At 46.7% G+C, this 27400-nt stretch overlaps 1 protein-coding gene across 3 annotated transcripts; it reads left to right on the forward strand.

Annotated features, from left to right (window-relative positions):
* The first annotated feature begins 1703 nt into the window (after positions 1-1703).
* Positions 1704-26894, forward strand: SERP2 (stress associated endoplasmic reticulum protein family member 2). Of its 3 annotated transcripts, none has more exons than XM_067713022.1 (4): positions 1704-2052; positions 2325-2442; positions 7125-7197; positions 17021-17307. In XM_067713022.1, exons 2-4 carry the CDS (start codon positions 2359-2361, stop codon positions 17095-17097), a joined length of 234 nt encoding a protein of 77 aa, XP_067569123.1. In that variant the 5' UTR covers positions 1704-2052; positions 2325-2358; the 3' UTR covers positions 17098-17307. The 3 variants fall into 3 exon arrangements, with proteins under 3 accessions (XP_067569123.1, XP_067569124.1, XP_067569125.1); XM_067713023.1 differs by lacking the exon at positions 1704-2052 and adding an exon at positions 2066-2101 and having other exon boundaries at positions 17021-17308; XM_067713024.1 differs by lacking the exons at positions 1704-2052; positions 17021-17307 and adding an exon at positions 26453-26894 and having other exon boundaries at positions 2224-2442.
* Positions 26895-27400: the final 506 nt, after the last annotated feature.

Genomic DNA, 27400 nt, shown 5'->3' on the forward strand with positions numbered 1-27400 from the left:
ACACACACACCAAAAACTGTCCACCTATAGTTCAATATATTACTATATAACCATACTATGGAGTACTATGTGCCTATTAAAAAAAGAAGTGATATATAAGTAGATGCAATCATTTTGTAATAAATTGAGAAAAGCAAGTGGCAGAACAGTTGGCACAGTACGACGATTCTGTTTGTTTTTAAAAAAGGAACACATAAGTAGGCTTATATAGGAGTAAAAACTACTGCAAAGGTAACCTAGAAACAGTGGGAATTAGTGGGAGGGGGCAGGGAATGAGAGCTTTGCTTTTCACTTTATACCCTATTTCTGTTTAAATGTTTACTGTGAGTTCACAGTCTATAAATAAAACAAACTAATTTAAAATGTTGTAAAAGGGGAGCGTAGCAAGAAAAAAAGAGTAAAATTGGCCAGTATCAAGCAGGAGTCAGAGCTCAGAAAATAATTTTTTCCTCAACAAGGCAGCACACCTAAGCCTGAGGGAAGGCAGGCATCTGACCCCGAAGAACATTTCTCTGCTTGCAGGCCCAAATGGAAAACCATCTCTGTCTGTATCTTTTCCTTAATGTTCCTCAGAGCCAGGTCTGTGCTCAGCTCAGGCGGGTTCCTACCTTCTGCCACTTCTCCAGAAATCTGGATGAGCTCTTAGGAAGCTGAGTCATGGAGAGGCACGCCCTGGGCCTCACACCACAGCCAGATTCAGCAAGCGTAACTGAGGGAGGGATGGCCCTCTCTCCCTTCCCCACCAAGAATTCAAGTGTTATAAAAGCACCACACTAGCTGGGCCTGCTTGGTTTGTGGTCCTGTAATTACGGGGTGGTGCTGGCGGTAATGGTGTAGCCAATGGAAACTAGTTTGGAAATGACTGATCTTTAGAAGAGAAAAAGAATGACCAGACTTTACTAATGATGCTAAGTAGCTTCTGTGTCACCAAAAGCAGCCCCGAAACAGTCCATATTGTAGTTTGCATGACAAGGAATGGGGAGGGGCATGAGGATGAGCTTAGTAAAGGGCCCCCCAAAGAAAGAAGGAGCTCTCCCTCACCCTCCCACTGCCACAGGGGAATCTCACTCCATAAAACCTGGTAGAAACGTAGCCACGGATGCCCAAAGGGGAAGGATTGGGGTGCATTAGCTAAAGCTGGTCTAACTCACAGCTCTTCTTCCCACCACTTCCCAAAGCCCCAGATCTTCCAGGCTATATTCTCCCCTCTTCTTCTCAACTCTTCTGGTCTTCTAAGAGCTAACTCCAATCCCTTCAGCACGGAAAAGTGAGGGACTGAACCACTTTCCCCCTTCACCCCGCCCCCTCCCCGACACTAGACAATGGGTAGGGCCTGGTACCAATGTTTGTGAGTCAGGAAAACGTCCATTTTTATCCCGGTACCGCAGGGAAACTCCCAGTTCAGACTCCCAGGGACAAGGGTGGCTGGAGGAGATCCAAGCTGCGCCAGGGGGTCAAAGTGACCCACCTCCAGTCGGCAATCACCAAATCCCGCCTGGGCGGCAGGCCTAAGGTCTTCCTCCACTTTTCACTCAGATGTGGCACCGGCCCGTCTTCCGTGTAACCCACGCAATCACCCAGGCAGGAAGGCCTGTCCCAACTCCATCCCCACACCCCCTTTATCCCCATCCCCGGGGAGATCCGGCCCTTTTCGCAGCACTTGAGAAAGCTCCTGCAGTGGTCTTCCCTCGCGCAGGCCCTTCCCCAGACCCCTTAAGGGGAGGCTCCTTCGGACTGTCCCCCAACAGCGCGGGCCCAGCCCTGTCCTTGTTCAACTTGTCTTTTGAGGACCCCGGGCCGCCACCTCCAGCCCAGCCCTCGGCCAGGGGGCAGCGGTGCGGGGAAAACATCGCGACCCTGCTCGGAGCACGGCCGCCCCATTCTCTTCCCCGGGACCCAGTGGGTCCCGGCCCGAGGAGCCCCCGGCCGCTATGAGCGCACAAAGCCCGCGGCCGCCGGAACCTTCGGCCCCGCCGCGTTCGACCGCTGGATCCTGACACCCCTGGGGCCCCGGGCCCCGAGCCGCTCGGCGCGCTGCGCTCCGGCCACCAGGTGCGGAGAGGACGCGCCGCAGCGCCCGCCTCGGGGCCGCGCTGGTTAGGTAGCTGGGGGGACCGGAAGGATGGCGAGGAAGTAGGAGAGGGTTTCCTGAGATGAAAGATTACTTCCGTCCGGGCTCTGGCCTCTTTCTGGAGCCGGCTCGTTGGGGGCTGGGGAGCGGGGTGCGCGGGGCTCGGGGGCCGCGCGTTGCCACCTGCAGCGCCCGGGGCCGGCGGGACGCGCTTGGCCCTGTCGGGGGCTCACGTGGGGGGGGATCCTTGCAGGTGGGAGTCGAGAGCATTTCCTAGCGCCCGAGCCATGGTGGCCAAACAGCGCATCCGGATGGCTAACGAGAAGCACAGCAAAAACATCACCCAGAGAGGGAATGTAGCCAAAACGCTGGTAAGGCGGGGGCGGCGCTGACCGGGCGGCGTGGGGCCGGGCCCGGGCTGGGCGGGCGCGGGGCCAGCCTCCCCCTCCTCAGCGCCCCGGGCTGCCCCTCCCGCGGGGTCCCGCACGGTGGGCGCTGAGGGCCGGGCTCCCCGCGGCGCGGACTTGTGCTCCCTTGAGCGGAGAGGGCCCTGGTTGGCCGTGGCCCCTCTGGGAGCGTCTGCTGGGGCTACCGCGGAGGCGCAGAAGGCCCTCCCCAGAAGAGAACTGGGCCTTTGTCTCCGGGAAAGACGAAAGTCACATCCTTCAGGGAACAGTTAAACCAACTGCTTGACGCCGGGGCCTGGAACCTAGTTGGTGCTAGCTCGGTTTTGTTGAATGAATGAATGAATGAATGAATGAGTAAAGGGAGGCCCTTTGCCACGTCTCCCTCCTAGGCTTCATCCCCTGCCCTCCATCCCCAACAAACACACCAAGATAAGGTTTTCTTTCCTGCCCCTTTGTAGTGGTCTCCGTGTATAAACTGGGGATTAGGAATGCTATTCAGCCCGTATTTCCCTCCATCCTCCTCTTTGGCCTCTCCTCCAGTGAGGCCCCGCACCACTCGGCGAAAGTTTAAAAGCAGCATTCCCCCCGTTCACCTCGTCAGCTCCGGCTCACCCTGATAGTGTGTCCCAGAACTTTAGAGACTAGCTTACTGCCAGGCATTCTGCACCTCCAAACCGCAGACGAAAGCTTTATAGCAATGCTTACGCAAAATCTGTGCCTTAAGTACGGGGGTGTGTGTGTGTGTGGTGTGTGTGTGTGTGTGTGGTGTTTGTTTGTTTTTAGGAAAGCAAATGATCTTCAACAGACATTGCCAGGCCCGTGGTCCTGGACATTCAGAGGCAGCCCTCCGATGAGTTGTTGAGTCGTGCTGGTCTCCAAGTGTATGAGCAAAGGCGCATGGAATCTATTATCCCAGGCACTTCAGTGGAAGTTCAGCTGAAACTTGAGGTTTGGCTGGAAGAGCTTGCAGACTTGATGAGGCAGTTGCCTTTAGCCAAGGGCATGAAGCTGGTTTGCTTAACTGAGCACAAAGCTGGATCTGCAATCTCTACTGCAGAATTCTTGCAGAACCAAGCAGTTCTATGGAAGAGAAACAGCATCAAATTTAGGTCTTTACAGGCAGCTACAAGCTTAAGTTGTGCTGGAAGTTCTCTCATTTGGGAGTTAGATCATTTAGTTGTTCTTGGGCAGCAAAACGCCAATATGCCATTGAATTGGAACTATTTTTCACGTAGAGCTCTGTTTTCCCTATTTTTACTCAGAAAAAAAAAAAAAACTTGCTGTCCAAATTGACATTGAAAAACAATTTTTAATGGATGTTAAAGTATTCGGGGATTATATCCCTAGGAGATCACTTCTTCCCAGGATATCATACAGACTAGCTGATTTACTGAAAATTTCTAGTTGTGTGGTTCCTTTTAGTGAACTGAAAAAACAGAGGTCACTTAATTCTCCTCAGTTGACAACTGATCTGACTGCAGGAGTAACGACAAAACAGAACCCGCTTTGCAGAGCTGTTTTACCCATTAGGCTTGATAAAGTCAGTGTCTGCCACTTCTAGCTTCTCAAGACCACTAGAAAATGTTTGGTACCTGAAACAAAAATGATTGGCTCCAAACTAAGAAAAGAAAATGGAAAAATTGGAGGAAAAGCTGTTTAAATATCTAGGAAATGTAGTCAACTTGACTGCAGTTCAACTTAACTTTCAGGGATATTTTCAAATTATGTTTAATGTATGGTCTGAATGGATTTTTAATAGGTTCTGATATACCATGGAGTGGACCCTTCAGACGTGCCTGGCGCCTATGAGTGTTTCTAAATGGTCCTACTAACTTTGTAATGAAAGGTTTCCAAACCAAGCCACAATGTATGTTTATTTTCCCTTGGTTAGAAAGGCTTTTTGGTTAACTTTATTGTAAATGGATCAGTCTCCAAAAAGAAAAATGAAATTCTCTTTCAAAAAGAAACACTTTAAATCTTAAATCTCATTTTCCTAATTAGAGATCAAACATGATTATACTTTGAAGGAAGTAACTTGTAAGGGGTAACTTGTTCAGAATGAAATTCAATAAATGCAGACACATGAACAGATTCTAACAGAAAATTCAGACGAATTGTTCAGAAATAAACTCCTTTAATTGTATATAGATGCTTGGGTATTTCATTATCAGCTTACAGCTGTGGAGTGAATCAGTACTGTTCTCCCAGATAACAGAAATGGAATAATCATTGCATGATTATACAGTAGTAAAATCTTCAGAATGAAAGGGCAATTTAAATGTCAGAGTTCCGAGTTACCCTGCTGGTATCTTATCACAGGGAAAGCCACCCTCTGCATTTTGGAGCCCAGGGAGTGACAAATTCCTCTGGGAAACGAACCATGTCATTTGCAGGATTCTACTGCTTTTCTTACCTTTCCCAGCAATAGATTCAGGCCTAGGTGAATTGTTCCAGCAGATCTGTGCCGGGCACTGCTTCCCCAAAACAGTAACTCAAAGCTCTCCAAAAACGATATATTGGTATCATGACCAGCCAACGAGTTCTTGAGCTCTGAACGTCCACAAATAATATTGATTCACTGTGGAATGTCATCAAAAAGGATTTTGTGTTATCGGGATGCAAGCTCTGTATCCTGATAATTTGGGTTTTTCTGCAAAGGAAAAACTAAATGACTCCGTTTGGTATCTGCATGAGACCAAAACTCCACCTACAGGCTCCTGGATTCACTTATTGACTCTGCTGGAGATAGAACTAGATGAATTTTTTCGCTTAGCATCAGTGGGATGACCGCAACAGAATTTGTTTCTGGTCAACCCTCACAAGTGATTAGGAAGTTGGCGAAGGGGCAGAGGGGTGAATGTCACACTCTGTTCAGGTAACTTTATTTAATACCTTTATTATTTACTTGCTCTGATCTTGACCTGGTCATAAGTGCCAAAGAATGACACAGTACAAATGCTGATTAAGGTTATCCTATGCAATTATTTAAGACTGAGTTTGTCTTTCTTCTAGTCAAAAGAAACCATCTATTCCCTTGCAGCGAGATTTGCCACCGTACAAGAGTGTTGGTAGATACAAGTGGTCAAGGTCGGAGAAGTGAGTGGTCTTAATCCTTAGATGCTACCTGCCACTAATCCATACTTCTCTAGTTAGAGAAATGCTGGAATAACCCTGTCACCAATTGGGGAGTTTTAAAAGAGCCAATATCCTTCCTAGACCCTTTCTTTACTGTAGCAGACCTAAGACATGGTATTTAGTGGGGCTTGTATGCTTATTCATTCTTCGAAGAACATTTATTAAGCATCTATTGTGTTTAAGTTCTGGGCCAGACGTTGCTGTACGTTGATATATGAAAGAGACACAGTGCCTGCCATTGTAGGGCTTACAGTCTGTGGAAAGACAGACATCAAACACGGTATCACAGGAATAAACATCAAGATACAAACTGTGATAAATGCTATCTAAAAAAAGTACTTGGTGATTTAAGTGCCAAGTGAACTCCACTGAGGTAGAAGAGAGAAGGTTCTCTGAGAACGGAACAGGTAAGCTGAGAACTGAAGAACTGTTGCCTTGTCTATGATGAAATAAGTTCTTTAACCTATGTTGGCCACAGCCTATTTTGGGCTCATGTCAGTGAGGGAATATTTAGTGAGTTCTTCATTTTTCTTCACTCTACCTTCTCCCTTTTCACTTGAGAAATTCCCCACATTTTCAGATGCCTTTCTCAGAAAATAATGGTTTTCCATTGATTGATTTGCTTGTAAGAACCAAGCCTTACCTGCACACAGACCCAGAGGAGGTGCAGAGGGACCTTCCTCTGACGTCTGTGCTTTTGGCTTGAGAAGAGCAGGCGGTACGCAGGGCTGGTCCGTGTGGGAACCACAGTCCCCTTATGCTTCCCGCGGATGCTGAGATTTCTCCCAAGCATAAGCGTCACTAAGAATTAGGAGGTTTATTACAAAACGCCGCTCCCCTCATCTCCATACACAGCTGCTGTGGTGCGTCTACTGTTCCCAGGGTTTCCACTGCAGGGGCTTCCGGGTTTTTAGCACTTAGAAAGTTTTGAGAAAATGGCTGTGCTCTGTAACCCTGCTTGGAAGCCACGGATGCAGGAATTCAAGATGAATCTGTTGGAGGAAAATCCCCTGGCTCCGTAAAGAGGGAGACCTAAACGTGAATGCCAGCTGTTGTCCCAGTTAGCAAACCTTGAGCCTCAGGTGGAGGCCCCTTGATGGAGATGATAATACTGGCCTTGCGTGGAGTTGTGAGTGCTAGAGATCGCGGTTGCTGGCTGCTTTCTAGAGCGCCTGGCATGAAGTGTGCTTTCAGCCGACAGAAGCAATGATTAGTAATATCATTTTTGGCTTCCCAAATCACTGTATTGGTTTGTGTATTTATACCTCATCGGTCCCCAGAATATTTAAGAACCACCCAGTTCATTGAATTACAGGGGTGTAAGTAAGGTTATTGATGAATTTTTCCAAACCCATCTTGATCCCTTAAAATTGATTTTGTTCGTCTAGATCTGCCCGCTGGCATTGAGACCGGGTCTGTCTCATTCACAGAGGTGTCTAGTGACTAGCCATACTCAGTAAATGCTTCTTGAATGAATGAAGCTAATCTTACTTTCTCCCATTCCCTTTCAGAGGCCGCAAGAAGAGAAATATCCTGTGGGACCATGGCTGTTGGCACTGTTTGTTTTTGTTGTCTGCGGCTCAGGTATGGGTTTCTCGCTGCCCTTATATCCCATGGTCTCCTTTGTCCTATAAAAACACATGTTTTATTCTCAAGGTAAATAGACAAAAACTATATTGGTCTGGGATTCAAGTTAATTGCTGCCCGAAGCCTTCATCTTAATAGGTTTTGATTTCATTGCCATCCCAGCAAACAGAGTAGAGACAGAACTGATGTGCTATCAAATCATACTCATAAAATGATTACAGTGAGCAATTAAATTGGCTGGCTACACTTCAGAGTTCAGTTAAAGCTTTCTCTGAAGACCTAACCTAAAAAGGGCATTTGGAACAGAAAGCGGAGCACCTGTCTGCCTGAGATAATCCACATTCCAGAGAGAAGGAGAGGCCTTATGCCTTAAGGGAAGCTCTGCGGAGGTGCTGGGTGAAACAGAGCCGTTGACCTAAGCCTCAAGGTGCAGTCACCTGATGCTGGAAGGTGGCAAGTTAAGAGAGCTTTACTCACACACACACACACACACACACACACACACACACACACACACACGCACGCACACACACACACAGTGCAGACTTGACCAGAAGGATCATGCAGTTGTTTCTAGTCGACTTCTGTAATTGGGAGCCTTGACTTAATTCCTGGTCCCCATGGGTTGGGTCTCTGAAGTACTGGTGAGTGGAGGTCACTTCTATCAACAAGGTAGGTCTTTAGATGTTCCCATCCTCCATCTCCTCACTGTTGCTGAGGGCAGGGAAGGTGAGGAGTACACATCTTCCTGCAAAGATCTAAAACTCCCAGGAAGACGTCATTCCTCCCCAATGGCAAGAGACGCCCATGACTAAAGGTGCCTCTGACCTTTAGGAGACCACTCTTCCGAGGAAATGAAAGCTCGTAGGAGGAAGGAGGGATCCGATGGTCTTGGCACTATTGCCAAACAAGCCTTTGTGTTAGGCTCAGTTTTTTGTTTTTTGCGGTACGTGGGTCTCTCACTGTTGTGGCCTCTCCCATTGTGGAGCACAGGCTGCGGACGCACAGGCTCAGCGGCCATGGCTCACGGGCCCAGCCGCTCCGTGGCATGTGGGATCTTCCCGGACCGGGGCACGAACCCGTGTCCCCTGCATCGGCAGGTGGACTCTCAACCACTGTGCCACCAGGGAAGCCCCAAGGCTCAATTTTTTAAAGTTGATTCCAAGATGAGAGAAGATCTTCCACTCCAAGAAACGAAAGTGTACACCATCCCTAAAGATGTGTCCTCAAAGGGAGTCTTTTGTCCAATACAGAGATCCCTCATCTTTAATAGAGTTTACCCAGCCACTGCTGGAATACTTCAGGAGCGCTCACTCCTTCAAAAAGCCTATCCCAGGGCTTCCCTGGTGGCGCAGTGGTTGAGAGTCCGCCTGCCGATGCAGGGGACACGGGTTCGTGCCCCGGTCCAGGAAGATCCCACATGCCGCAGAGAGGCTAGGCCCGTGAGCCATGGCCGCTGAGCCTGCGCGTCCGGAGCCTGTGCTCCGCAACGGGAGAGGCCACAACAGTGAGAGGCCCGCGTACCGAAAAAATAAAAAAAAAGCCTATCCCATTTCTGTGCAGCTCTGATTCTATTGGAAACATCTCCCCTCCTTTGAACCACACTGTGCTGTCTTCTCGGTAGTTCAGGTGTGGACGCCGAAAATCACACAGCTTAGACTCTTCTGCTTCTGAACGTCTTGACTCTTCGGATATTTTCAAGATGACTGCCTAGTGACTCCTTCTACAAACTCAACTTCCCTAGTTCTCTCAACCTTGTCCTCATAAGATGTAGTTTCTAGACCCTTCTGTACATGCCACGACTCTCTTAAAGTATTGCATTTGCAACTGCAGAAGTTGGTCTAGAAATGGTGCAACTGCTACAGAGATAGTAGGTCTGTCCCTGCTTTTTGTCTCATAACCCTGCTTTTATTAATATGCCCCAAACAGTTTATTTATTTATTTATTTAACATCTTTATTGGAGTATAATTGCTTTACAATCTATGTTAGTTTCTGCCGTATAACAATGTGAATCAGCTATATGTATACATATATCCCCATATCCCCTCCCTCTTGCATCTCCCTCCCACCCTCCCTATCCCACCCCTCTAGGTGGTCACAAAGCACCGAGCTGATCTCCCTGTTCTGTGCGGCTGCTTCCCACTAGCTATCTATTTTACATTTGGTAGTATATATAAACCCATGCCACTCTCTCATTTTGTCCCAGCTTACCCTTCCCCCTCCCCATGTCCTCAGGTCCATTCTCTACGTCTGTCTTTATTCCTATCCTGCCCCTAGGTTCTTCAGAACCAGTTTTTTTTTTGGATTCCATATATATGTGTTAGCATACGGTATTTGTTTTTCTCTTTCTGACTTACTTCACTCTGTATGACAGACTCTAGGTCCACCCACTTCACTACAAATAACTCAATTTCATTTCTTTTTATGGCTGAGTAATATATTCTGTATATGTGCCACATCTTCTTTAACCATTCATCTGTCTATGGACATTTAGGTTGCTTCCATGTCCTGGCTATTGTAAATACAGCTGCAGTGAACATTTTGGTACATGACTCTTTTTGAATTATGGTTTTCTCAGGGTGTATGCCCAGTAGTGGGATTGCTGGGTCGTATGGTAGTTCTATTTTTAGTTTTTTAAGGAACCTCCATACTGTTCTCCATAGTGACTGTATCAATTTACATTCCCACCAACAGTGCAAGAGGGTTCCCTTTTCTCCACACCCTCTCCAGCATTTATTGCTTATAGATTTTTTGATGATGGTCATTCTGACTGGTGTGAGGTGATACCTCATTGCAGTTTTGATTTGCATTTCTCTAATGATTAGTGATGTTGAGCATTCTTTCATGTGTTTGTTGGCCATCTGTATATCTTCTTTGGAGAAATGTCTGTTTAGGTCTTCTGCCCATTTTTGGATTGGGTTGTTGTTTTGATACTGAGCTGCATGAGCTGCTTGTATATTTTGGAGATTAATCCTTTGTCTTACAGTTTATTTTTAATAATCACAGCACCTCCTAGACTTACAGAGAGCTAATGGCCAGCCAGGCCCCACCAAGCTCTTCTTCATGTCAACTTCCTGCAAGCTTCAGAGATGCATGTCCGTACCCTCCCATCTAAAGTTGTCCCCTATCTGCATCACACATTGTTTTATTTTATTCATGGCCCTCATCGACATTTGAAATTATTTAATTTGCTTACTTATTATCCATTTCTCTCTACTAGGATATAAGCTTAGGGAAGACAGTATTTAACTTCCACTAAATTTTTAGATACTAGCACAGTTTTTAGCACATAAGGAGTGGTTAATCTCATTGGCTAGATGGATGGATGGATGGATGGATAAAACCAAATATTCCCCATGCTGTAGATATTAAATAGACTTTTTTTTAGACCTAATATAAAGCTCCATGAACATTTCTATTTTAATTTCATTGTTGGTTGTTAAGCTGTTTTTCTACAGAGTAGCCATAAAGTATGGAAACGTAGAAGAACATGAATAATAAATGGCTTACTGATACTGCATAATAATGTACAGTATGGTTAGTGATGTTACATGATGCAGTCAGTGTATTGCCCTGCATTAGCAGTGCATAGTTCAGAGCACTGTGAAAAATTGCAATGGGGCTTCCCTGGTGGCGCAGTGGTTGAGAGTCCGCCTGCCGATGCAGGGGACATGGGTTCGTGCCCCGGTCTGGGAAGATCCCACATGCCGCGGAGTGGCTCGGCCTGTGAGCCATGGCCGCTGGGCCTGTGTGTCCGGAGCCTGTGCTCCACAACGGGAGAGGCCACAGCAGTGAGAGGCCCGCGTAACGCAAAAAAAAAAAAAAAGAAATGAAATTGAGTCATTTGTAGTGAGGTGGATGGACCTAGAGACTGTCATACACAGTGAAGTAAGTCAGAAAGAGAAAAACAAATACTGTATCTTAACACATATATATGGAATCTAAAAAAAAAAAAAAAAAAGGGTTCTGAAGAACCTAGGGGCAGGACAGGAATAAAGACACAGACTTAGAGAATGGACTTGAGGACACAGGGAGGGGCAAGGGTAAGCTGGGACAAAGTGAGAGAGTGGCATGGACATATATACACTACCAAATGTAAAATAGATAGCTAGTGGGAAGCAGCCGCATAGCACAGGGAGATCAGCTCCGTACTTTGCAATCATCTAGAAGGGTGGGATAAGGAGGGTGGGAGGGAGACGCAAGAGGGAAGGGATATGGGGATATACAGGGATATACGTATGCATATAGCTGATTCACTTTGTTATACAGCAGAAACTAACACAACACTGTAATTCAATTTTCTCCAATAAAGATGTTAAAAAAAAAAAGTTATCTACGTTTTCAGGCTTTATGGCCAAACTGTAGATTGTTAGATCTTGAACCTTGAGCCTTTCATCTAATTATCTCTCTCTCCCAGCTTTATGGTTTCTTGAAAGTATATTACTCGTCCAAGGCACTGATAAAAGTCTAGATTTGGAGAAGCCCACAGAAAACAATTAGAGACAACTCCCTTCAGGTTGACTTTGAACCTCTCAGCAAAACTCCTGCAAGCAGCCCTCGTGTCTTGAGGGTCGCTGGTGTGCATGGCGCTGTGCGGGCTTTGGAGATACAAACTCCTTCAGTGGGCAGCTGGCACTGGGGAGAGAGATAAGGAACATGTCGTTGCTCCCAGGAAAAGAACACTCTGACGGCAGAGCACCCGGAGGGTTTGGCAAGCGTGGACAAGGGACCGTCTTAGTGCGTTCGGGCTGCTATAACAAACTACCATAGACTGGGTGGCTTGAAACAGCAGAAATTTATTGCTCACAGTTCTGGAGCCTGGAAGTCACATTGGGGTACCAGTGTGGTCGGTTGGGGGCCCCTTTCCCAATCACAGACTTCTCCTTGTATCCTCACGTGGCATCCACACGTGGTAGAAGGGGCTAGGGAGCTCAGTAGGGTCTCTCTTATAAGAGCAGTAATCCAACTCATGAGGCCTCCACCCTCAGGACCTAATCACCTCCCAAAGGCCCCGCCTTTCTACCACCATCGCATTGGGCATTAGGATTCCAACATGTGGAGCTCAGAAAACACAGTCAGACTATATCAGGGCCTTCTAACTCATACTGAGCAGAAGAGAAAGTTTCCCAGAGAAGGCGCCATTTGAGCTGAGTTTTGAAGGACAAACAGCCAGACAAAGGGAAGGTTATTCCACATGAGGGAACACAGCATGACAAAGGCACAGAGGCCTGAGATAGTAGGACAGGCTCAAGACTGGCCAAAGCCCAGTCACAGGGATCTGTGAGCCTCGGTCATCACGTAGCCCTTGTTGTCAGGAACTAAATAGATACAGAGCTGGTGGGGTTTTTTTGTTTTTTTTCTTTTTGGGCTTCAAGAGACACAGTAACTGGGGCCCTCTCCGGTCTGTGCCCTTAGGTAGCATATAGGAGAGGGGGAAAAGCCAATAAGTCATTTAGTCTGGCTTGTTTTTCTCCAACCTGTGCTAGTTCTCAATATCCATCCTTTCCAAAGGGATTAAAAACCTTCCCTAAATTACATCTTAATTAAAATTTTGCCAGGCTTATTGGTTCACATAGTAGGAACTGTATCTTTCCCCCCGTTTGGGTAAATTGGGACATTTGCTGACAACCATCTTTTGGAATCTTCCCAGTCTCCATTAGTTTTTTCAGGGATCGAGTACATTGTCTCTGCTATCCTCTCTGTTGGTTTGTCCAGGGGCGTGAGATGGGAGCCTGCAGGGCCTGGAGATTTGGACTTAAAGTGACCAAAAGGACACACCCCTTACTGGCATACTACGTCCCCTGCCTGCATGTCTGGTGCTCTTCTAAGGATGCTGCTTTAAATCTAGTTAAGACCACTAGCTTCTATGGAAAGGCTAGACATCAAACGGGGAGTTGGGTCCTCTTAACTTTATCCTCTGTTAACATGCCACCATGATCCCCAAGAAATGGACCTCCTCCTTTTTAAAATCATATCTAAAAATAATCCACCACCAGCTCCCTTTTTTTCTTATTTTCTTTCCTTTCCTTTTTTTTTTGCCAACTTTAGCATTTTTTTTGCAAGCTTCAGCTCAGGCCAAGCTCTGTTCTCACAGAAATGTGTCACTCTTCTCAGTTCGTCCTTGGTACTGTGCCCTTCCTTCTATCTTTGTCCGTGTCCTTTTCTAAACCAAACACGTCACGAAAAACACAATAGCTCCTTTAGATTCATACCCGTTGCCACGTCTCTGGGATTAGTCAAGATTCAGTTCTTCCTGCAGCTCCTACTCTCCCTCCTGAGTTCCTCCCTTTTCAGAGTCGCAGACCATAGGCTCCTACCTATCTTTTTTATTTAATTTATTTTATTGAAGTATAGTTGATTTACGGTGTTGTGTTAATTTCTGCTGTACAGCTAAGTGATTCAGCTATCTGCCTATCTCTTCTCTTCGTTTAAAAGAATGCGATTATGACCACCTAGAGGGGTGGGATAGGGAGGGTGGGAGGGAGACGCAAGAGGGAGGAGATATGGGGATATATGTATATGTATAGCTGATTCACTTTGTTATACAGCAGAAACTAACACACCACTGTAAAGCATTTATACTCCAATAAAGATGTTTAAAAAAAATGCGATTTCCTCAAATCTAACTCTTCCCTTTATCAGTTCCTCTGCTTTACGTAATGAGCCTCTCGGTGCCTGGATGATTGACCCCTTTACCACTGCTCTCTCTCGCTTCTGTTCCACTTTTGTAGCACAAAGTAGGAGAGACCCGCCCCATCTAGCGTCCTGCCATCATCTGCAGTGTGCACAACAGCACCTTCACCCCTGCCCTTGCCTGTCACGCTCGCACAAAATGCACTGGAGTTTGTGGTGGGATTTCCATACCTCTGCAGACATACCCCTTCCTGTCCCTGTCCAGCGAGTCCCTTTCCTTTGAACAGGATATACCCGTGTGCCAGGCTTAAGTTCCATTTCACCAAGTCCCTGGGATCCCTCTGAGGTCATTCGCCCTCTCTGAGTTCATGTGCTTAGTTCTTCATACTTTGTAGATCTTTATACAGACAGGAAAAATATGAAATCTTCTAATAGTAGTGAAGATGTTGATCACTGATCTGATTCTCTTGCTTTCGTGACCTCACTCTATTAAACCCACTTTTCTAATCGACGGTGGGCTGGGCAAAGTGTTCTTTTTTAGAAATAGTGTCACATAGAAAACAAACTTATGGTTACCAAAGCGGAGTGGGGAGAGGGGGAAGGCATAAATTAGGAGTTGGGGATTAACAGATACACACTACTGTGTATAAGAAGGATAAACAACGAGGACCTACTGTATAGCACAGGGAACTATATTCAGTATCTTCTAATAACCTATAAAGGAAGAGAATCTGAAAAAGAATATATATATATATATGTATATATATACTGAATCATTTTGCTGTACACACCTGAAACATTGTAAATCAACTACACTTCAGTTTAAAAAATTATAGAGGGCTCCCCTGGTGGTGCAGTGGTTAAGAATCCGCCTGCCAATGCAGGGGACACGGGTTCAAGCCCTGGTCCAGGAAGATCCCACATGCCGCGGAGCAACTAAGCCCGTGCGCCACAACTACTGAGCCTGCGCTCTAGAGCCCGCGAGCCACAACTACTGAGCCCACGTGCTGCAACTGCTAAAGCCCGCACGCCTAGAGCCCGTGCTCCCCAACAAGAGAAGCCACCACCTCAATGAGAAGCCCGTGCACCGCAACGAAGAGTAGCCCCCGCTCGCCGCAACTAGAGAAAGCCTGCGCGCAGCAACGGAGACCCGATGCAGCCAAGAATTAATTAATTAATTAATTTTAAAAAATAAAAATTATAGAAATACTGTCAGTGTACCTAGGGTAAATAAATTTTCAGGTGAGGCAAGTCACAAGGAATGCAGGTTTTATCTGTTTTCCTAGTATCTTTGGGGAAAAAATGCAGAATGGTAAAAATGTTGACCTTTAAGTATAGTTTCACTTATGGGTCACCCTTACTCCATTTTACGTGGCAAAACAAGTTAACAAACCTCCAAGAGGTTACGGGACCCCATTATTATGGGGAGTGATGTGTCACAGCAGACTCTTGACCCCTTCCTTCTCGGCTTCTTTCCTCGGCCTTCCTTGTTCTCCACACATGCCTTTTGTGCCAGCAGTGGTGGTGCTGATAAGAGCCAGATAACGAAAAGGAAGGAAGAGGAACCAGGGCAGCAGTGAGAGCCCAGCACACAGGCACCCAGAGCCCCCTGGCACAAAAACACATGTCCAGGGAATGCCCACCCCTCACCAGGGAGACCCCCCGAGATCCCAGTCCAGCCCAAGTCCATGGTTGTAACCAGTCAGAGGACATTATCTAAATACTAAATACACCCCCCTTCAGAGGAAGGAAATTCCCACTTTCCAGGATTGCAAAAGGTCTCTTAGGCAAGACGCTTCTTTGAAAACTGACCAACTGGCAGAAAATGGATAAGAGGCTTCAGAGGGGAGGATAGTTTGGGGCTCCGCCAGATGTGGGTTCAAAGCCTGGATTCACTAGGTTTCTGCTGAATAACCTTGGACAAGTTCATTACTCTCTCTGTATTGATTTCCTTATCCATCCAACGGGGATAGGGGGAGCCCCTCCAGAGGTTGTCCTGATACTGGATAGTTCCAGGGACGTAAGTGCTGGCCCACAGCACGCTTGAAACCTGCAGCTTCAGTCACCACCATCTCTGTCCCCATCGCCCTCACGTAAAGTAGTGGCACCATGAATGGGACTGGTGTGTCATGGACGCTTTAAGCTCCCATTGCCTTCCATCCTCCCAGGCCACGCCTTCACCTGGCAGGCTCAGCCACTCACGTTGGTCTTGACCTTCCAGAGAGCTGTAGACCCCGCCTCTTCACTCCCAGGAGAAGTGTGAGCAATTTCAGTGATAACACTCCCAGTGGGTGAGACCATGTTCCCATGATAAATCATCAGAATCTTTCAGACCGACCCAGGCAGGAAAAAGGAAGCGCCCAGAGGTACACTAAAATCAATGAATAGGGGTTTGTACTTTAAGTTGAATATGAGAAATAAACTAAGTTTTATTCGCTTAAAGCAACCCAAATACACCACCGTTTTGCTATTTAAAAAAAAAAAAAGTTTTCTTTGTGAGATGCAAAAGCTTTTGAGACATGGAATTGTCCAGATAGGACATCTCAGGGCCATATCTTGCTTCGTCTGGTTTAATTTGGAAACAAGCCTTATTGTTGTTAGCATTATATACATTTCATCAGAAATCTAAAACCTGTTTCTTAGTCAGATACCTCTTCTGGGTCCCCTCATGATTATTGCAAACAGGCCAGAAACTTTTCTTGTTCAGATCCTGACCCAGGACTTTTGCTTGGGCCTTTTTTAACTGGTTGCATTTGTCTTTATTTGATCTCCTAGGACCCCAGATTCACACTGAAGCCCCAAGGGTTTAAACACCCGCCTCTTAGAGACTTGGCCGTTTTTATAAAAATATTATCTTCCACTTCTGCAGGCGGTGGGGCCTCTTTCCAGATAAGCAGCTCGTCCTGACTCTCAGTCCCCGGTTTCAAAGCCTGCCTCTTTAGAGAACTGTTTGATAGCTTCTGAAGAGTACTTGTTTTTATCTTGAGACTCAGAGACAAGCGTGACCCGGAATGTCCGTCTGAGGCGGCAGAGATGCCGTCGCACAGGTACGCCAACTGCTATCTGCGCGAGACACTTGCTGTCTGCGTGTGCTTCCCCGGACCGTGGATGAAGCCCGTCCTGCTGGTTGTGCCCACAGCCCTCGGCCCTGGGTTTCCCTCTCCCTTTTGTCCTCATCTCTTTCAGGAGCCTTGTGGAGAAGGGTTCGGAGGCCTCCCCAGAGCTCTGTGATGAGTATGCCGCTGTACATCAGTAATGTCTGACCCGAACACGGCAGTGACAGCAGGGTCCCAACGCTGGCCTACCCATCTTATAGTGTCAGTGCCACAGTGTTCACAGGACAACTGTCTTCAGCATTTTTGGCTTTCCTCTTGGACTAGAAGTTTCACCTGGACTCAGTGACAGTAGGTCTTTCCCTTCACATGCAGTTGACCAGACAGTATGTTAGCGCTTACATGTGTCTTGCGATCCTGTTGCATCATTCACCTCTCCTGAGCCCAGGTGTGTCCCTGAGTGTGGACAGGAGGCAGCAAGCTGAGAGCCGTCTTCTCTGTCCTCGCCCCTCACTGAGGTTCCAACCGGGGTCAATGGAACCACCATTTAATCCCCATGATGCTGTGATTCTCAGAGGGAAACGCTTACACACCAGCCACACCCAAACTCCCTCCCTCAGACTACTTCTCCCTCATCCGTCCCTCATTTCAATTGCATTTCTCTCTCTCTGGCCGAACCTGATACTCACTTCCTAATTAGAGATTATGTGAATTTTAGTCATTCTTGAAGTCTGGCTTTTCTTGAAACTGATGAGCTTATATCCCCCATCAAAGGGAAACCTCTAGGGGAAAAGGATTAACCAGTGACTTATTTCCTTCCTAATTTTCTATAGTTTCCAATTTTGCCAATAAGCATATATTACTTGTATAATCAGAAAAAAATAAGTGTATTTTGAGAGCAAAATTGCTAAACTCTTGATTTTAGCCTTTTCTTTTTTTTTTTCTTCAAAGCAGTAGACTTTTCTTTCTTTCTTTTTTTTTTTTTTTTTAGAGTAGTAGACCTCTTTGTTCAAATCTTAGAGGGAAACAAAAGAAAAGCTGTTCTGGCTGAAGCAGGATCTGTCATGTGTCTGTGTTTATGTCTGTGTCTGTGTGTGTCTTTGTATGATGTCTGTGTGTGTTTGTGTATGTGTATGTTTGTGTGTATCTGTGTGTGTGTTCATGTGTCTCTGTTTGCATGTGTGTGTCTGTGTGTATTTTTGTATGTGTGTTTGTGTGTGTGTGTGTATAGGGGTGCCTCCTGTGTTGCTGGATATACTGATTTTTTATCATCCCCAGAAGGGAATACACATCTGGACCCTCTTTGCCCATCAAATAGGAAACTGTGTCCAGCCCGGCGCTGGCCTCTGTGATTCCAGAGTTAAGGCCTTTCCCAAAGAGCCTACTAGGTTCATTTGGCACCATCAGTTGTGAGTAGCTGCACTGTTTCTGGGCAGGGACGTTCCCTTTGTCTGGCAGTTAACAGACTGTACTCTTCTCCTGTATCTGGTAGGCACTCTGCCTGCGGGGGCAGGACTGGGGAGAGATAACGTGTCACAGGCTGGACCGTTTTTCAGGACAACCTATTCAGAACAGATAAGGAAAGTGATTCCCTGAGATGTTCTAAGCTGGGCCTGAATGCCTCCTGTCCTCCCGGCCTCCTGATTCAGGTGGTCCAGTGGTCTCCCTTTATGTCTGCACTGGAGGCCTCTCCGTTTCTGGAAGAGCCCACAGCCCCACCCTCCCTAGGACTGGCTGTTTTGTTAAGGATGCTGTGGAGGAGGGACAGGACTAAGTGCTGTGTGAACCAGCTCCAGGGACAGCCTCCTTGGGTTGGAAACCCGGCTCTGCCACCTACTAGCCGTGCAGCCTTGTCCAAGCTACTCACCCACACGCCCACTCCAAGCCTCAGTGTCGTCCATTCTTAAAAGGGATAGGATCCTACCTGAAAACTCCTAGGATCCTCATGAAAATCAATCCTGAGGATGAAATGAGACAACGCATGCCACACGTTTAGTGGAGTCCTGGTACTAGTTTTACAAATGTTTGTCGTTATTGTCATTATGTTGACGGCCCTTAGTTGCACTGTCTCCTTGCCTCTCAACCCCCCTGGCGAGGTGCCGACCAAGATTCTGAATGCTTGCAAGGAAAGAAAGCTAACATTTTGTCCTTTGTGACGGGGAGAAAACTTGGGGGAGCAGAGCTCTGAGATACTGGGGAAGCTGCAGGAACCCCTGCTCCCACCTGGACAGGGAGAGGGCAGGGTTTGCCGGCCAGAGGTCAGTGGTGTCACCTCTGCAGGGACAGCTAGAGCTGGAGCCTCTTCTCTCCTTCTAGAAAGAACTCTTTAAAAACTAGCCAATGGGGGCGAGCAGAATCTATTCATACAACTATTTTGGCTACCGTTTCTTGAGTACTTATTCTAATGCCAGGTCCTACACTTACATTTTCTTTTCTCATCACACAGTCCCTACAAAGAAGCTATGGTACTCATTTTTCCAAATCACAAAACAGAGGTTCAAAGAGGAAATCAACCAGCATCCCGTAGCTAAAAAGAGAGCTAATACCCAAACCTAAACTCCAAACCCATCTGCCTTCTGTTATCCTATTATCCTTCTCTCTTACCATTTCCCCCAAAATACCATGGAGCAGATTTCCACCAACTTCAGGCCTCTAGCATATGACTGTGTATTGAAAAGAACTCACGTTAAAACATCTCCTACTTTCCCTGCCAGAAAATGTGCATTGTCCAGAGATTCCAGATGGACGGCCTTTCTCGGTCTGCTCCCAGGTGGACAAAGCCCTGACCGAACCACGGGCTGCGTCTTGACTGGGCCACCGGGGTGCTCCATCACCTTGCTCTGTTCTGGACACCTGCTCCAGGACAAATTTGAATTCACCGTGTTTGCAGGTCGACCGCATAAGCACTGGCCTTTCCTGGAGACTGCCTGAACTATCTTGAAATTGTGACACCCAGAGGGAGTCACAGCCCCAAGATGCAAGTTTGAGGAACTCAGCAGCCCTGGAGGAACCTTTCCCTTCCACCACAAAGGAAAGCTTGAGGACATGCGTCTGCTCTGGAACTCCTGCCTCAGGATCTGAGATGCACGGTCTGGAGAAGATGTCTCATCAGCCATTGGCTCCCTCAAGGTGACCTGCAGCCTCGCTTGTCATGTGCTTCCCTCTGCCCTGGGGCCCTGCGCCCCTGGGGCCCTTTGGGTCTGTGTATGGTTTCCTTCTCGGAAGAGTGCTCTGCTGTCTGCCATCTTAATGTGGAGAGAGCATCCCATTCTTTGCTAATACGATCTCTCTTTCCACAGCGCCCTGCTGCCCTCCCCTATCCCTGGCTTCCCTCTCTTTACCCTCTTCTCCATCTCTGGAGAAGCCATGGGGGAGTGACATCTTGCCTTTGACTATCTTTGTGCTAATTCTTTCAGGGAGCTTAATGACCCACCTTGGCGATGTCTTGTCTCCTAACATCTCTGCTCTTTTTTCTCAAGGCCCAGACTTTTCTTACCAATGCTTTCATTTTTTAAATTTTTTAAATGAAAAATAATCAAAGTTGCGTGAATCCTAGAGTAGGCTTATCCTCCTAAAGGATGTTCCTCTGGCCTGTCTTGATCTCTCTTCTCAGCAACTCCCTTGATCTCGCTTATCGTCCACCATTTACTTTCAATAAAGGTGGTTTTCGGAAGGCCCCATTGTCTGGCAGGGTTCCAGCTTTCTGACAGTCTCCTAGGGGATCCACTTGTGTCATCTCTGTGTCCTTTGGGCACTCTCAGTTAGCTGGGGTGGGGCAGTCCCCAGGGAAGCGTGGATTGGGCTGGCCCAGCTCCCGGCCTTAAGGGGTTTATGTTCTCGACTTGTGACTGGACTTCCCCTCAAGAACTGAGCTCTTGGAGCAATTGAATCTCAAGGTCGCCATTTGATGCTGATTCTTTAGGTCTGAAGAGTAATCAGTTGAGGTTTTTAAAATGTATCTTCCTCCACGCTGTTTGCAATTTTTCACCGTTCAGTCCTTCAGTAAATTTTTACTGAGGACCTACTATGTGCCCAGTGCTGAGCTTAGGCCCAGGGGTAGAGCTGGGGGCAAAATCATCCCTGCTCTCCTGGAGCTTGTGGTCTCGTGGGGAAGAAAGATGAGTCAAACAAATAATTATGCTGCAACATGTAAAATTTCAGGCATGAAAATGTTTGAAGGAGAGGAACATAGGGCTGCGAAAGCATAGACAGGCCAACCTTGGAAACATTGCGGGTTCGGGTCCAGACCACTGCAATGAAGCTAATATCGCGATAAAACAAGTCACGTGAGTTTTCGGTTTCCCAGTGCACATAAAAGTTCTGTTTACATTATACTGTAGTCTATTAAGCATGCGATTATGTCTAAAAAAAGGTATACATACCTTAATTTAAAAATACTTTATTGCTGAAAAACGCTAACCATCATCTGAGCCTTTCAGTGAGTCCTAATCTTTTTGTAACAGTAACATCAAAGATCACTGATCCCAGATCGCTGTAACAAATATAAAAATAATGAAAACGTTTGAAATATTGTGAGAATTAGCAGAATGTGACACAGAGGCATGAAGTGAGCAAATGCTGGTGGAAAAAGTGTTGCCCGTAGACTTGTTACACACAGGGTTGCCACAAACCTTCAATTTGTAAAAAAAAAACACAAAATGCAATATCGGCAAAGCACAATAAAACGAGGTGTGCCTGTAATGCAAAGGGCTGGTGTGCTCTAGGGAAGTGGTTCTCAAAGTGTGGTCCCTGGACCAGCAGCCTCAGCATCAACTATGAACTTGTTAGAAATATACATTCTCAGTTCCCACCCCAGACCCACTGGATTAGAAACTCTAGGGATGGGGCCCAGTGCCTGTTTTCAAACATTTTCAGGGGATTGTGAGACATAAGTTTGAGAACTCCTGCTTCAGATGGTCAAAGACGGCTTCTCTGAAGAAATAACTTCTGAATTTTGAAGTAAAACTAGGCAATAGGGTAGGGTGGGGAAAGTATTTCAGAAAGAAAGAATGGCATGTATAAAAAGCCCAGTAGTAAGATCAGGGAGCTTTTAAAAACAGGAGGGCTTACCGTAAGAGAGGAGGAGAGTGGAGAAGGTGAATCTGGACAGGTTGCCAGGGGCCTGGAGATGCAGGTCATGGAGGTTTCACCAAGGATTGGGCAATAGAATGCTTCTGGTGTGTTAGAAACTCAAGGAGGGCACTATCTCACTTGTTTTTATTTAAAGAATAATTCTAGCTACAGTATGGAGAAAGGATTGAAGGCGTAGCAAGAGTAGACCAGTGGAGGTCACCGCAGGAACCAGGGGAAAGATGACGGTAACTTGGACTAGGGTGGTTTCGGGAAGGATGGAGCGAAAGACGTACAATCACGAGATTATTAGGTAACGCCCACAGGTCTTGGTCATCCATCAGAGGTATCAAGGATGACTCTGGCATTTTTGGTGTACGTGCAAGATGGAGGAGGACGATGCCAAGCTTGGCAACGGGAAGAGATCATGAGAAGGTCCTGTTGCATTTGACGTGCCTTTGAGCCACTTGTGTGTAGGTATCAATTAGGTGGTGGAAGGTGTAGGTCTGGAGCTCCGAGGAGAGGTCGGGGCTGGCAACACACGTTGGTGAGTCATCAAAAGCTAAGTGGCAACTGAAATTGTGGGCCGGGATGAGATCGCCTGGGAGAAGGAATGTAATGAAGAGAAGAAAGCCAGCCATGCTCACTGCAGAACTTCAACATTCTTGTTTACTGGTCAGGAGCAGTTAGGATGACCCCATAAACCACGTTTAGTGTAAAGAACCAAAGAGAAGACGGAAAACTAGAAACTAGGAGAGTGGTGTGTCCCAGAGGCCAAGGGAAGAGAGTTTCCAGGAGGGAGCGCTCAGCGAGGGTAAGTAGGGGTTCATGACAAGAGGCAGCGTCCTTCAGGACGCTAGTTGGATTAAGTGACATGGAAGGTCATTTGTATCTTTAGCAAGAGCTATTTCGCTGGAGTGAAGAGAGAAGCTAGAATGCAGTGGAATTGCAGTGGAATGAGGTGGAACCCAAAGGTAAGGGAATGGAGAAAGTGAGGACGTAGACAGCGTTTTTGGAAATGGCTATAAAGAGGAAGAGGACACCTGTGGATGGGAGACATGGAGTCAGGAGGGTTGTTCTGGTTGATTTTTGAGTTGCAAGTGCTTCTTGCATGTTAAACCCTAAGAATTTCATTGAAAGGGAATGGCTGAATAAAAAAGAGATGTGATCGTCTCAGGTTACCAAGGACCAGGATCCTGTACAGGTGGGAGAGTGCGGAAGCTCCCAGATTCTGTAGTTCCCACTCTAGCCTGGATTTTCCTGAACCCCTGACCTGCCCAAGGCCAGATCCCCTGACCTTGAATGCCTGCCCTCCTTCCCTTTCTTGGCATCCGTCCTCCCTGCTGACTCGCCTGCCCACAGCCCCTTTCCTGCAGCCCGCTCGGCTGTTTTCTCTGCTTTGTTCACCCTCTGTTAAGTTATTAACTTGTCAGGGTCCAGACTCCCTGCTTCCTTTCCCACTTTGAACCCACTCTTGGCTGCCTTCCCGTTCGCCGCCTCAGAAAGTCAGCATCGGGGAGGCCAGGGTTGTAGGGCTGGTCATTACTGGCGGGCACATAGAAGTACAGTTAATATAATTGGTATAGGATGGTGAAGGCTTCTTAAAGACACTGACATTGACATAAGCCTTCTTAAAGACAGGGATACAATTCTTAAAGGCATTGAAAAAGGAATCATAAAACACAACCATCTCTCCATTATCTTAGAGGTGGAGGCAAATGGTGAACTTAAAATAGACTTTATTCAAAGTAATTTCTCCAAGAGGGTTCAATTTTAAAGGGTCGCCTGTACACATGTTAAAGACCATCAGATTTTTACCTGTTAATTCATGGATTCAATTAGGGTCAGGAATGATCTTTCATTAGTTTTTAAAGCAGACTCAGAAATAGGTACGTTGTTTTAATATGTGTTGCTACTCTGAGGCCAGCAAACTTTGTCTAAGATTCTTAAGAGAAATTTGCAGCAGTTCCTTAAAAAGAATTGAGTGGTTTTATCGTTACCCAGCACTTTTGAAGTCATGAATTAACTTAATAGGGTCTGATGGACTAAGGGACAGCCTGTTTCGTACCCATTAACCTATATCCTGCTGATAATGATTCCTTGTCTACGAATAAATCTCAGAGAAATAACATTTTGGAGCATCTATTATGGGCAGATATTTTACCTATTATCTACAGTTTTATAAATAGAGAAATCAGGGCTCAGAACTCTTTAGTGAATTCCGAAAATTCACACCTCTAGAGGGTGGCAGGTAGCGCCTGAGCTCTGGTATTCATGCTCATACAGGGAGGCAGCAGCCATCCTTGTAGTAATAGGAACAGTAATAATAGCAATGACTCCCACGCACCGAAACCTTGACGTGGGAGGGGCCTCATGTATGTCAGATCATTTAATCCCTGTATTAGCACTGCAAGCAGCGTGGTCCTCACTTCACAGCGGAGGAGACAGAATTGAAGAGGTTGAATTATTCATGCAGTCACACAGCTATTCAGTGAAGAGATGGGATTCAAACCCAGTTCCCTCTGACCCTAACATTCCCCTCTAAAGTAAGCCTGTTTGTCCAAATTAGGGATGTTTTCCTGATCCGAAGAACAAAGCCTGAGGCACGGTAGATGTAAATATTTTTTTCCTAATGTGCTTGAATATACAGCTGTCTTCCAGCACTCCTGTGGAGCCGGAACACAGGAATATTTATTTAATTTTTATTCCTTGTTAGCTTTGGTAGAGGAGGGTGGAAACATCCGTGTTCCGGCAAGCGTATACCTTTGGGTAAGGTACTTTCTCATCCATCTAGCAACTTCTCCCGTTAAGAGCCACCCCCCAGATGAGAATAAGACAAGAAAACCTCTGAGCACAACCGGAGTTAAATATCACAACTTGTTGAATTAACTCCTTTATCTAGAGAAGACTCTTTCCGACCTTCGCACACAACTGGTTGACTCTTAATTTTATACATGGTTCTAACAGTCTTTGTTTTGGGCTTAGTCTACAGTAGCATAATAATAGAAGAGGGCCCACTGCAGACTGGTGTAGTAGCACCAGAGATGTGACCAGAGCTAAGAGTCATTGAGACCAAATAACTGCTAAGAAGCAGAAATGAGAGCCCAAGAAGTACAGCCAACCGGAGCTATTTTGGGATCACATCAAACACTGTGCATCCTCTATAACCCTATTACAGCAGAGTCTTAGCAGTTATCACTTTTTATTATGGTCACACTGAACATTCATGAAACCTTAATATATTAAATCATGTTGGGTGTATATCCAATTTAGGAAAGTCGTGATGATGCCCACAGTGATTTTTTTAGTTTATGAAAAACCAACTACATTAGTGCATTATCTACCCTTCACATCTAACTGTCCAAGAAAGAGTCCCCGGGGCCCTCGGTCTGAATTATCTCTGGATCCCCAAAGCACAATGCCTGACACGTAGTACGTGCTCACTAACGTTAGTTGATAAAATATCAAACACTTTGTTTCTCGAGGGTTCTGGGTAGCGTACTTCACTATGGTTACTTAGGAAGCAGCATTCCTGGGTATATTCCAGGATGACTTTATGAAGGAGAGAAGGGGTAAGCCCCCTGAATGTTCTGTGCTTGTTCTGTTTTCGCACTTGATTACATGGTACCCAGCTGCCCCTCAAAAAAAAAAAATCATTCTATATGTGTTCATTGCTATTATTATCATGATTGTCTCCATCACGATTGACCGATATTGTATATGTCCCATCTGGAGAGGATGTGAAAAAGAAGTTGGACCTTCCTCTCCTGGAACATATTTAAACCCTATAAACAAAACCAGGCTGGGTGCTATCCAACCAGCTCTTACCAGAATAAGGGGAGGGAGTCCCAGGAATTGTCTGTGGACGTTCAGGCTACCCACCCCTTCATGAAGGAGTTCGGTCCACTTAGTGAAGACGGTGCCCTGAATAAATCAGTGCTGCTCTCGGTGCATTTCAAGTCGAATTTCAGAAAGTTCCAGGCCGCCTGAAGATGCACTTGTATCAAAGGTTGTCAGCAGCCGGGGGCCCAGCTCCACGTGTCTGCTCCCAGCACCTGGCCTTCCTTCCAGTTCAAGGGCAGCTTCTTTTCCAGGTCACAGCCATTTTGAAGAGGCAGCGTCGGCTGACCTGTTAAATGAGTGCCCTGCGTGCACGAAAGCGCTGTCCGCCGCTGCCCGGCAGCATCAGAACGTTCTGGGGAAGAGGGCCAAACCTCTCAGTGCCTGAGGGATTTCTGGCCTTCACTCCTGGTGGAATTAGCAGAAGTTATCCATAAATCCCCGAGGCATCCATCAGCAGACAGAGCAAGGCTGCCTTTTTAAAGAAGTTCACTGACCTCTTGTTAACTTAAGTCCTTGTTAGGAAATATCTAATCAGCTGTGTGCTAACAGGTCCAGGGCCCGGGGTCAGCAGAAGCAGGGCTCGCAGTGGGGCTGGGTTTCCAGCTGTGCGCTGTCTGGTGTCTGAGCCGTCTGTTTTGTTTTCCTCCTTCAGCTATCTTCCAGATCATTCAGAGCATAAGGATGGGCATGTGAGCGGGCTGGGCTTTGACACGGCCCCCTGCCGCTGGAGGGTGGAGGACCGCTTCAGCTCTTAGCCGGGTATCTGTGGGAAGCTTACAAGCCACCCAGAAGAGAAAAAAAAGGCTCCCTCAACTGTTCCCTGATCGCTTCATCGTGGATGTCAGACCAAATTCCTTTCTCACAGGACATCTCGGTACATCCGTGTTCTCAAGCGGAAAGGACATTTTGCTTTGCAGTTGGCAGGATTGGTAGCTCTCCGGGTGTCTGCAGCAGAGCTGTCTGTCTGCTTTTGCCCTGGGTTTCGCTGATGTCTGCATGCGGGCTTCTGAATGATCACCGCTTTACTTTCTATGGATACGATCTCTGCTCCATTGGGAATTGCTTTTACAAATAAATGTCTTTGTTCAACCTTATACACTGTGTGGGTTCCAGTGAGAAAAACCAAAGTGAAGATGATGTCAGGAAAGCTCCGGAGGGATGGGTAGGGTAGGGGACTTGATTACGTAACTGGGGAAGGTCAGGGAATCTGTGGCCCGGGAATCAGGGCTAAGTCTGCCCAGCCGGGCGCTGGCCACCCTCAAGGTCTTTGCCTGAAATGAAGCCCTGGGCAGCTCTAAGGACCTTGGGTTTTTCACACATTTGACAAAGTGTGGCTCTTCTGGGGTTCTTTCTTTTTTTGGTTCGCTTTTTGTTGTTCTTTTTTTTCAATCCAGAAAAGGTACCTACAATGTGTGTTAAAGTCCAATTAGCCATTATCTCTTCTGGGGGCTGCATCAGGGCTTCCTGCGTCACAGAGGCCTCTTTGGAAAAACCATCCAACCTCAGGCCCAGCCCTGCCCTAACGTAGAGCACCGGGCAGGCAGGAGTCCTGCCGGCTGGGTGGGTGAGGTTCAAGTGTGGTGGGTGAGACCCTCCTCTC

This window comes from Pseudorca crassidens, chromosome 18, assembly GCF_039906515.1.
Source record: "Pseudorca crassidens isolate mPseCra1 chromosome 18, mPseCra1.hap1, whole genome shotgun sequence".
Taxonomy (NCBI): Eukaryota; Metazoa; Chordata; class Mammalia; order Artiodactyla; family Delphinidae; genus Pseudorca; species Pseudorca crassidens.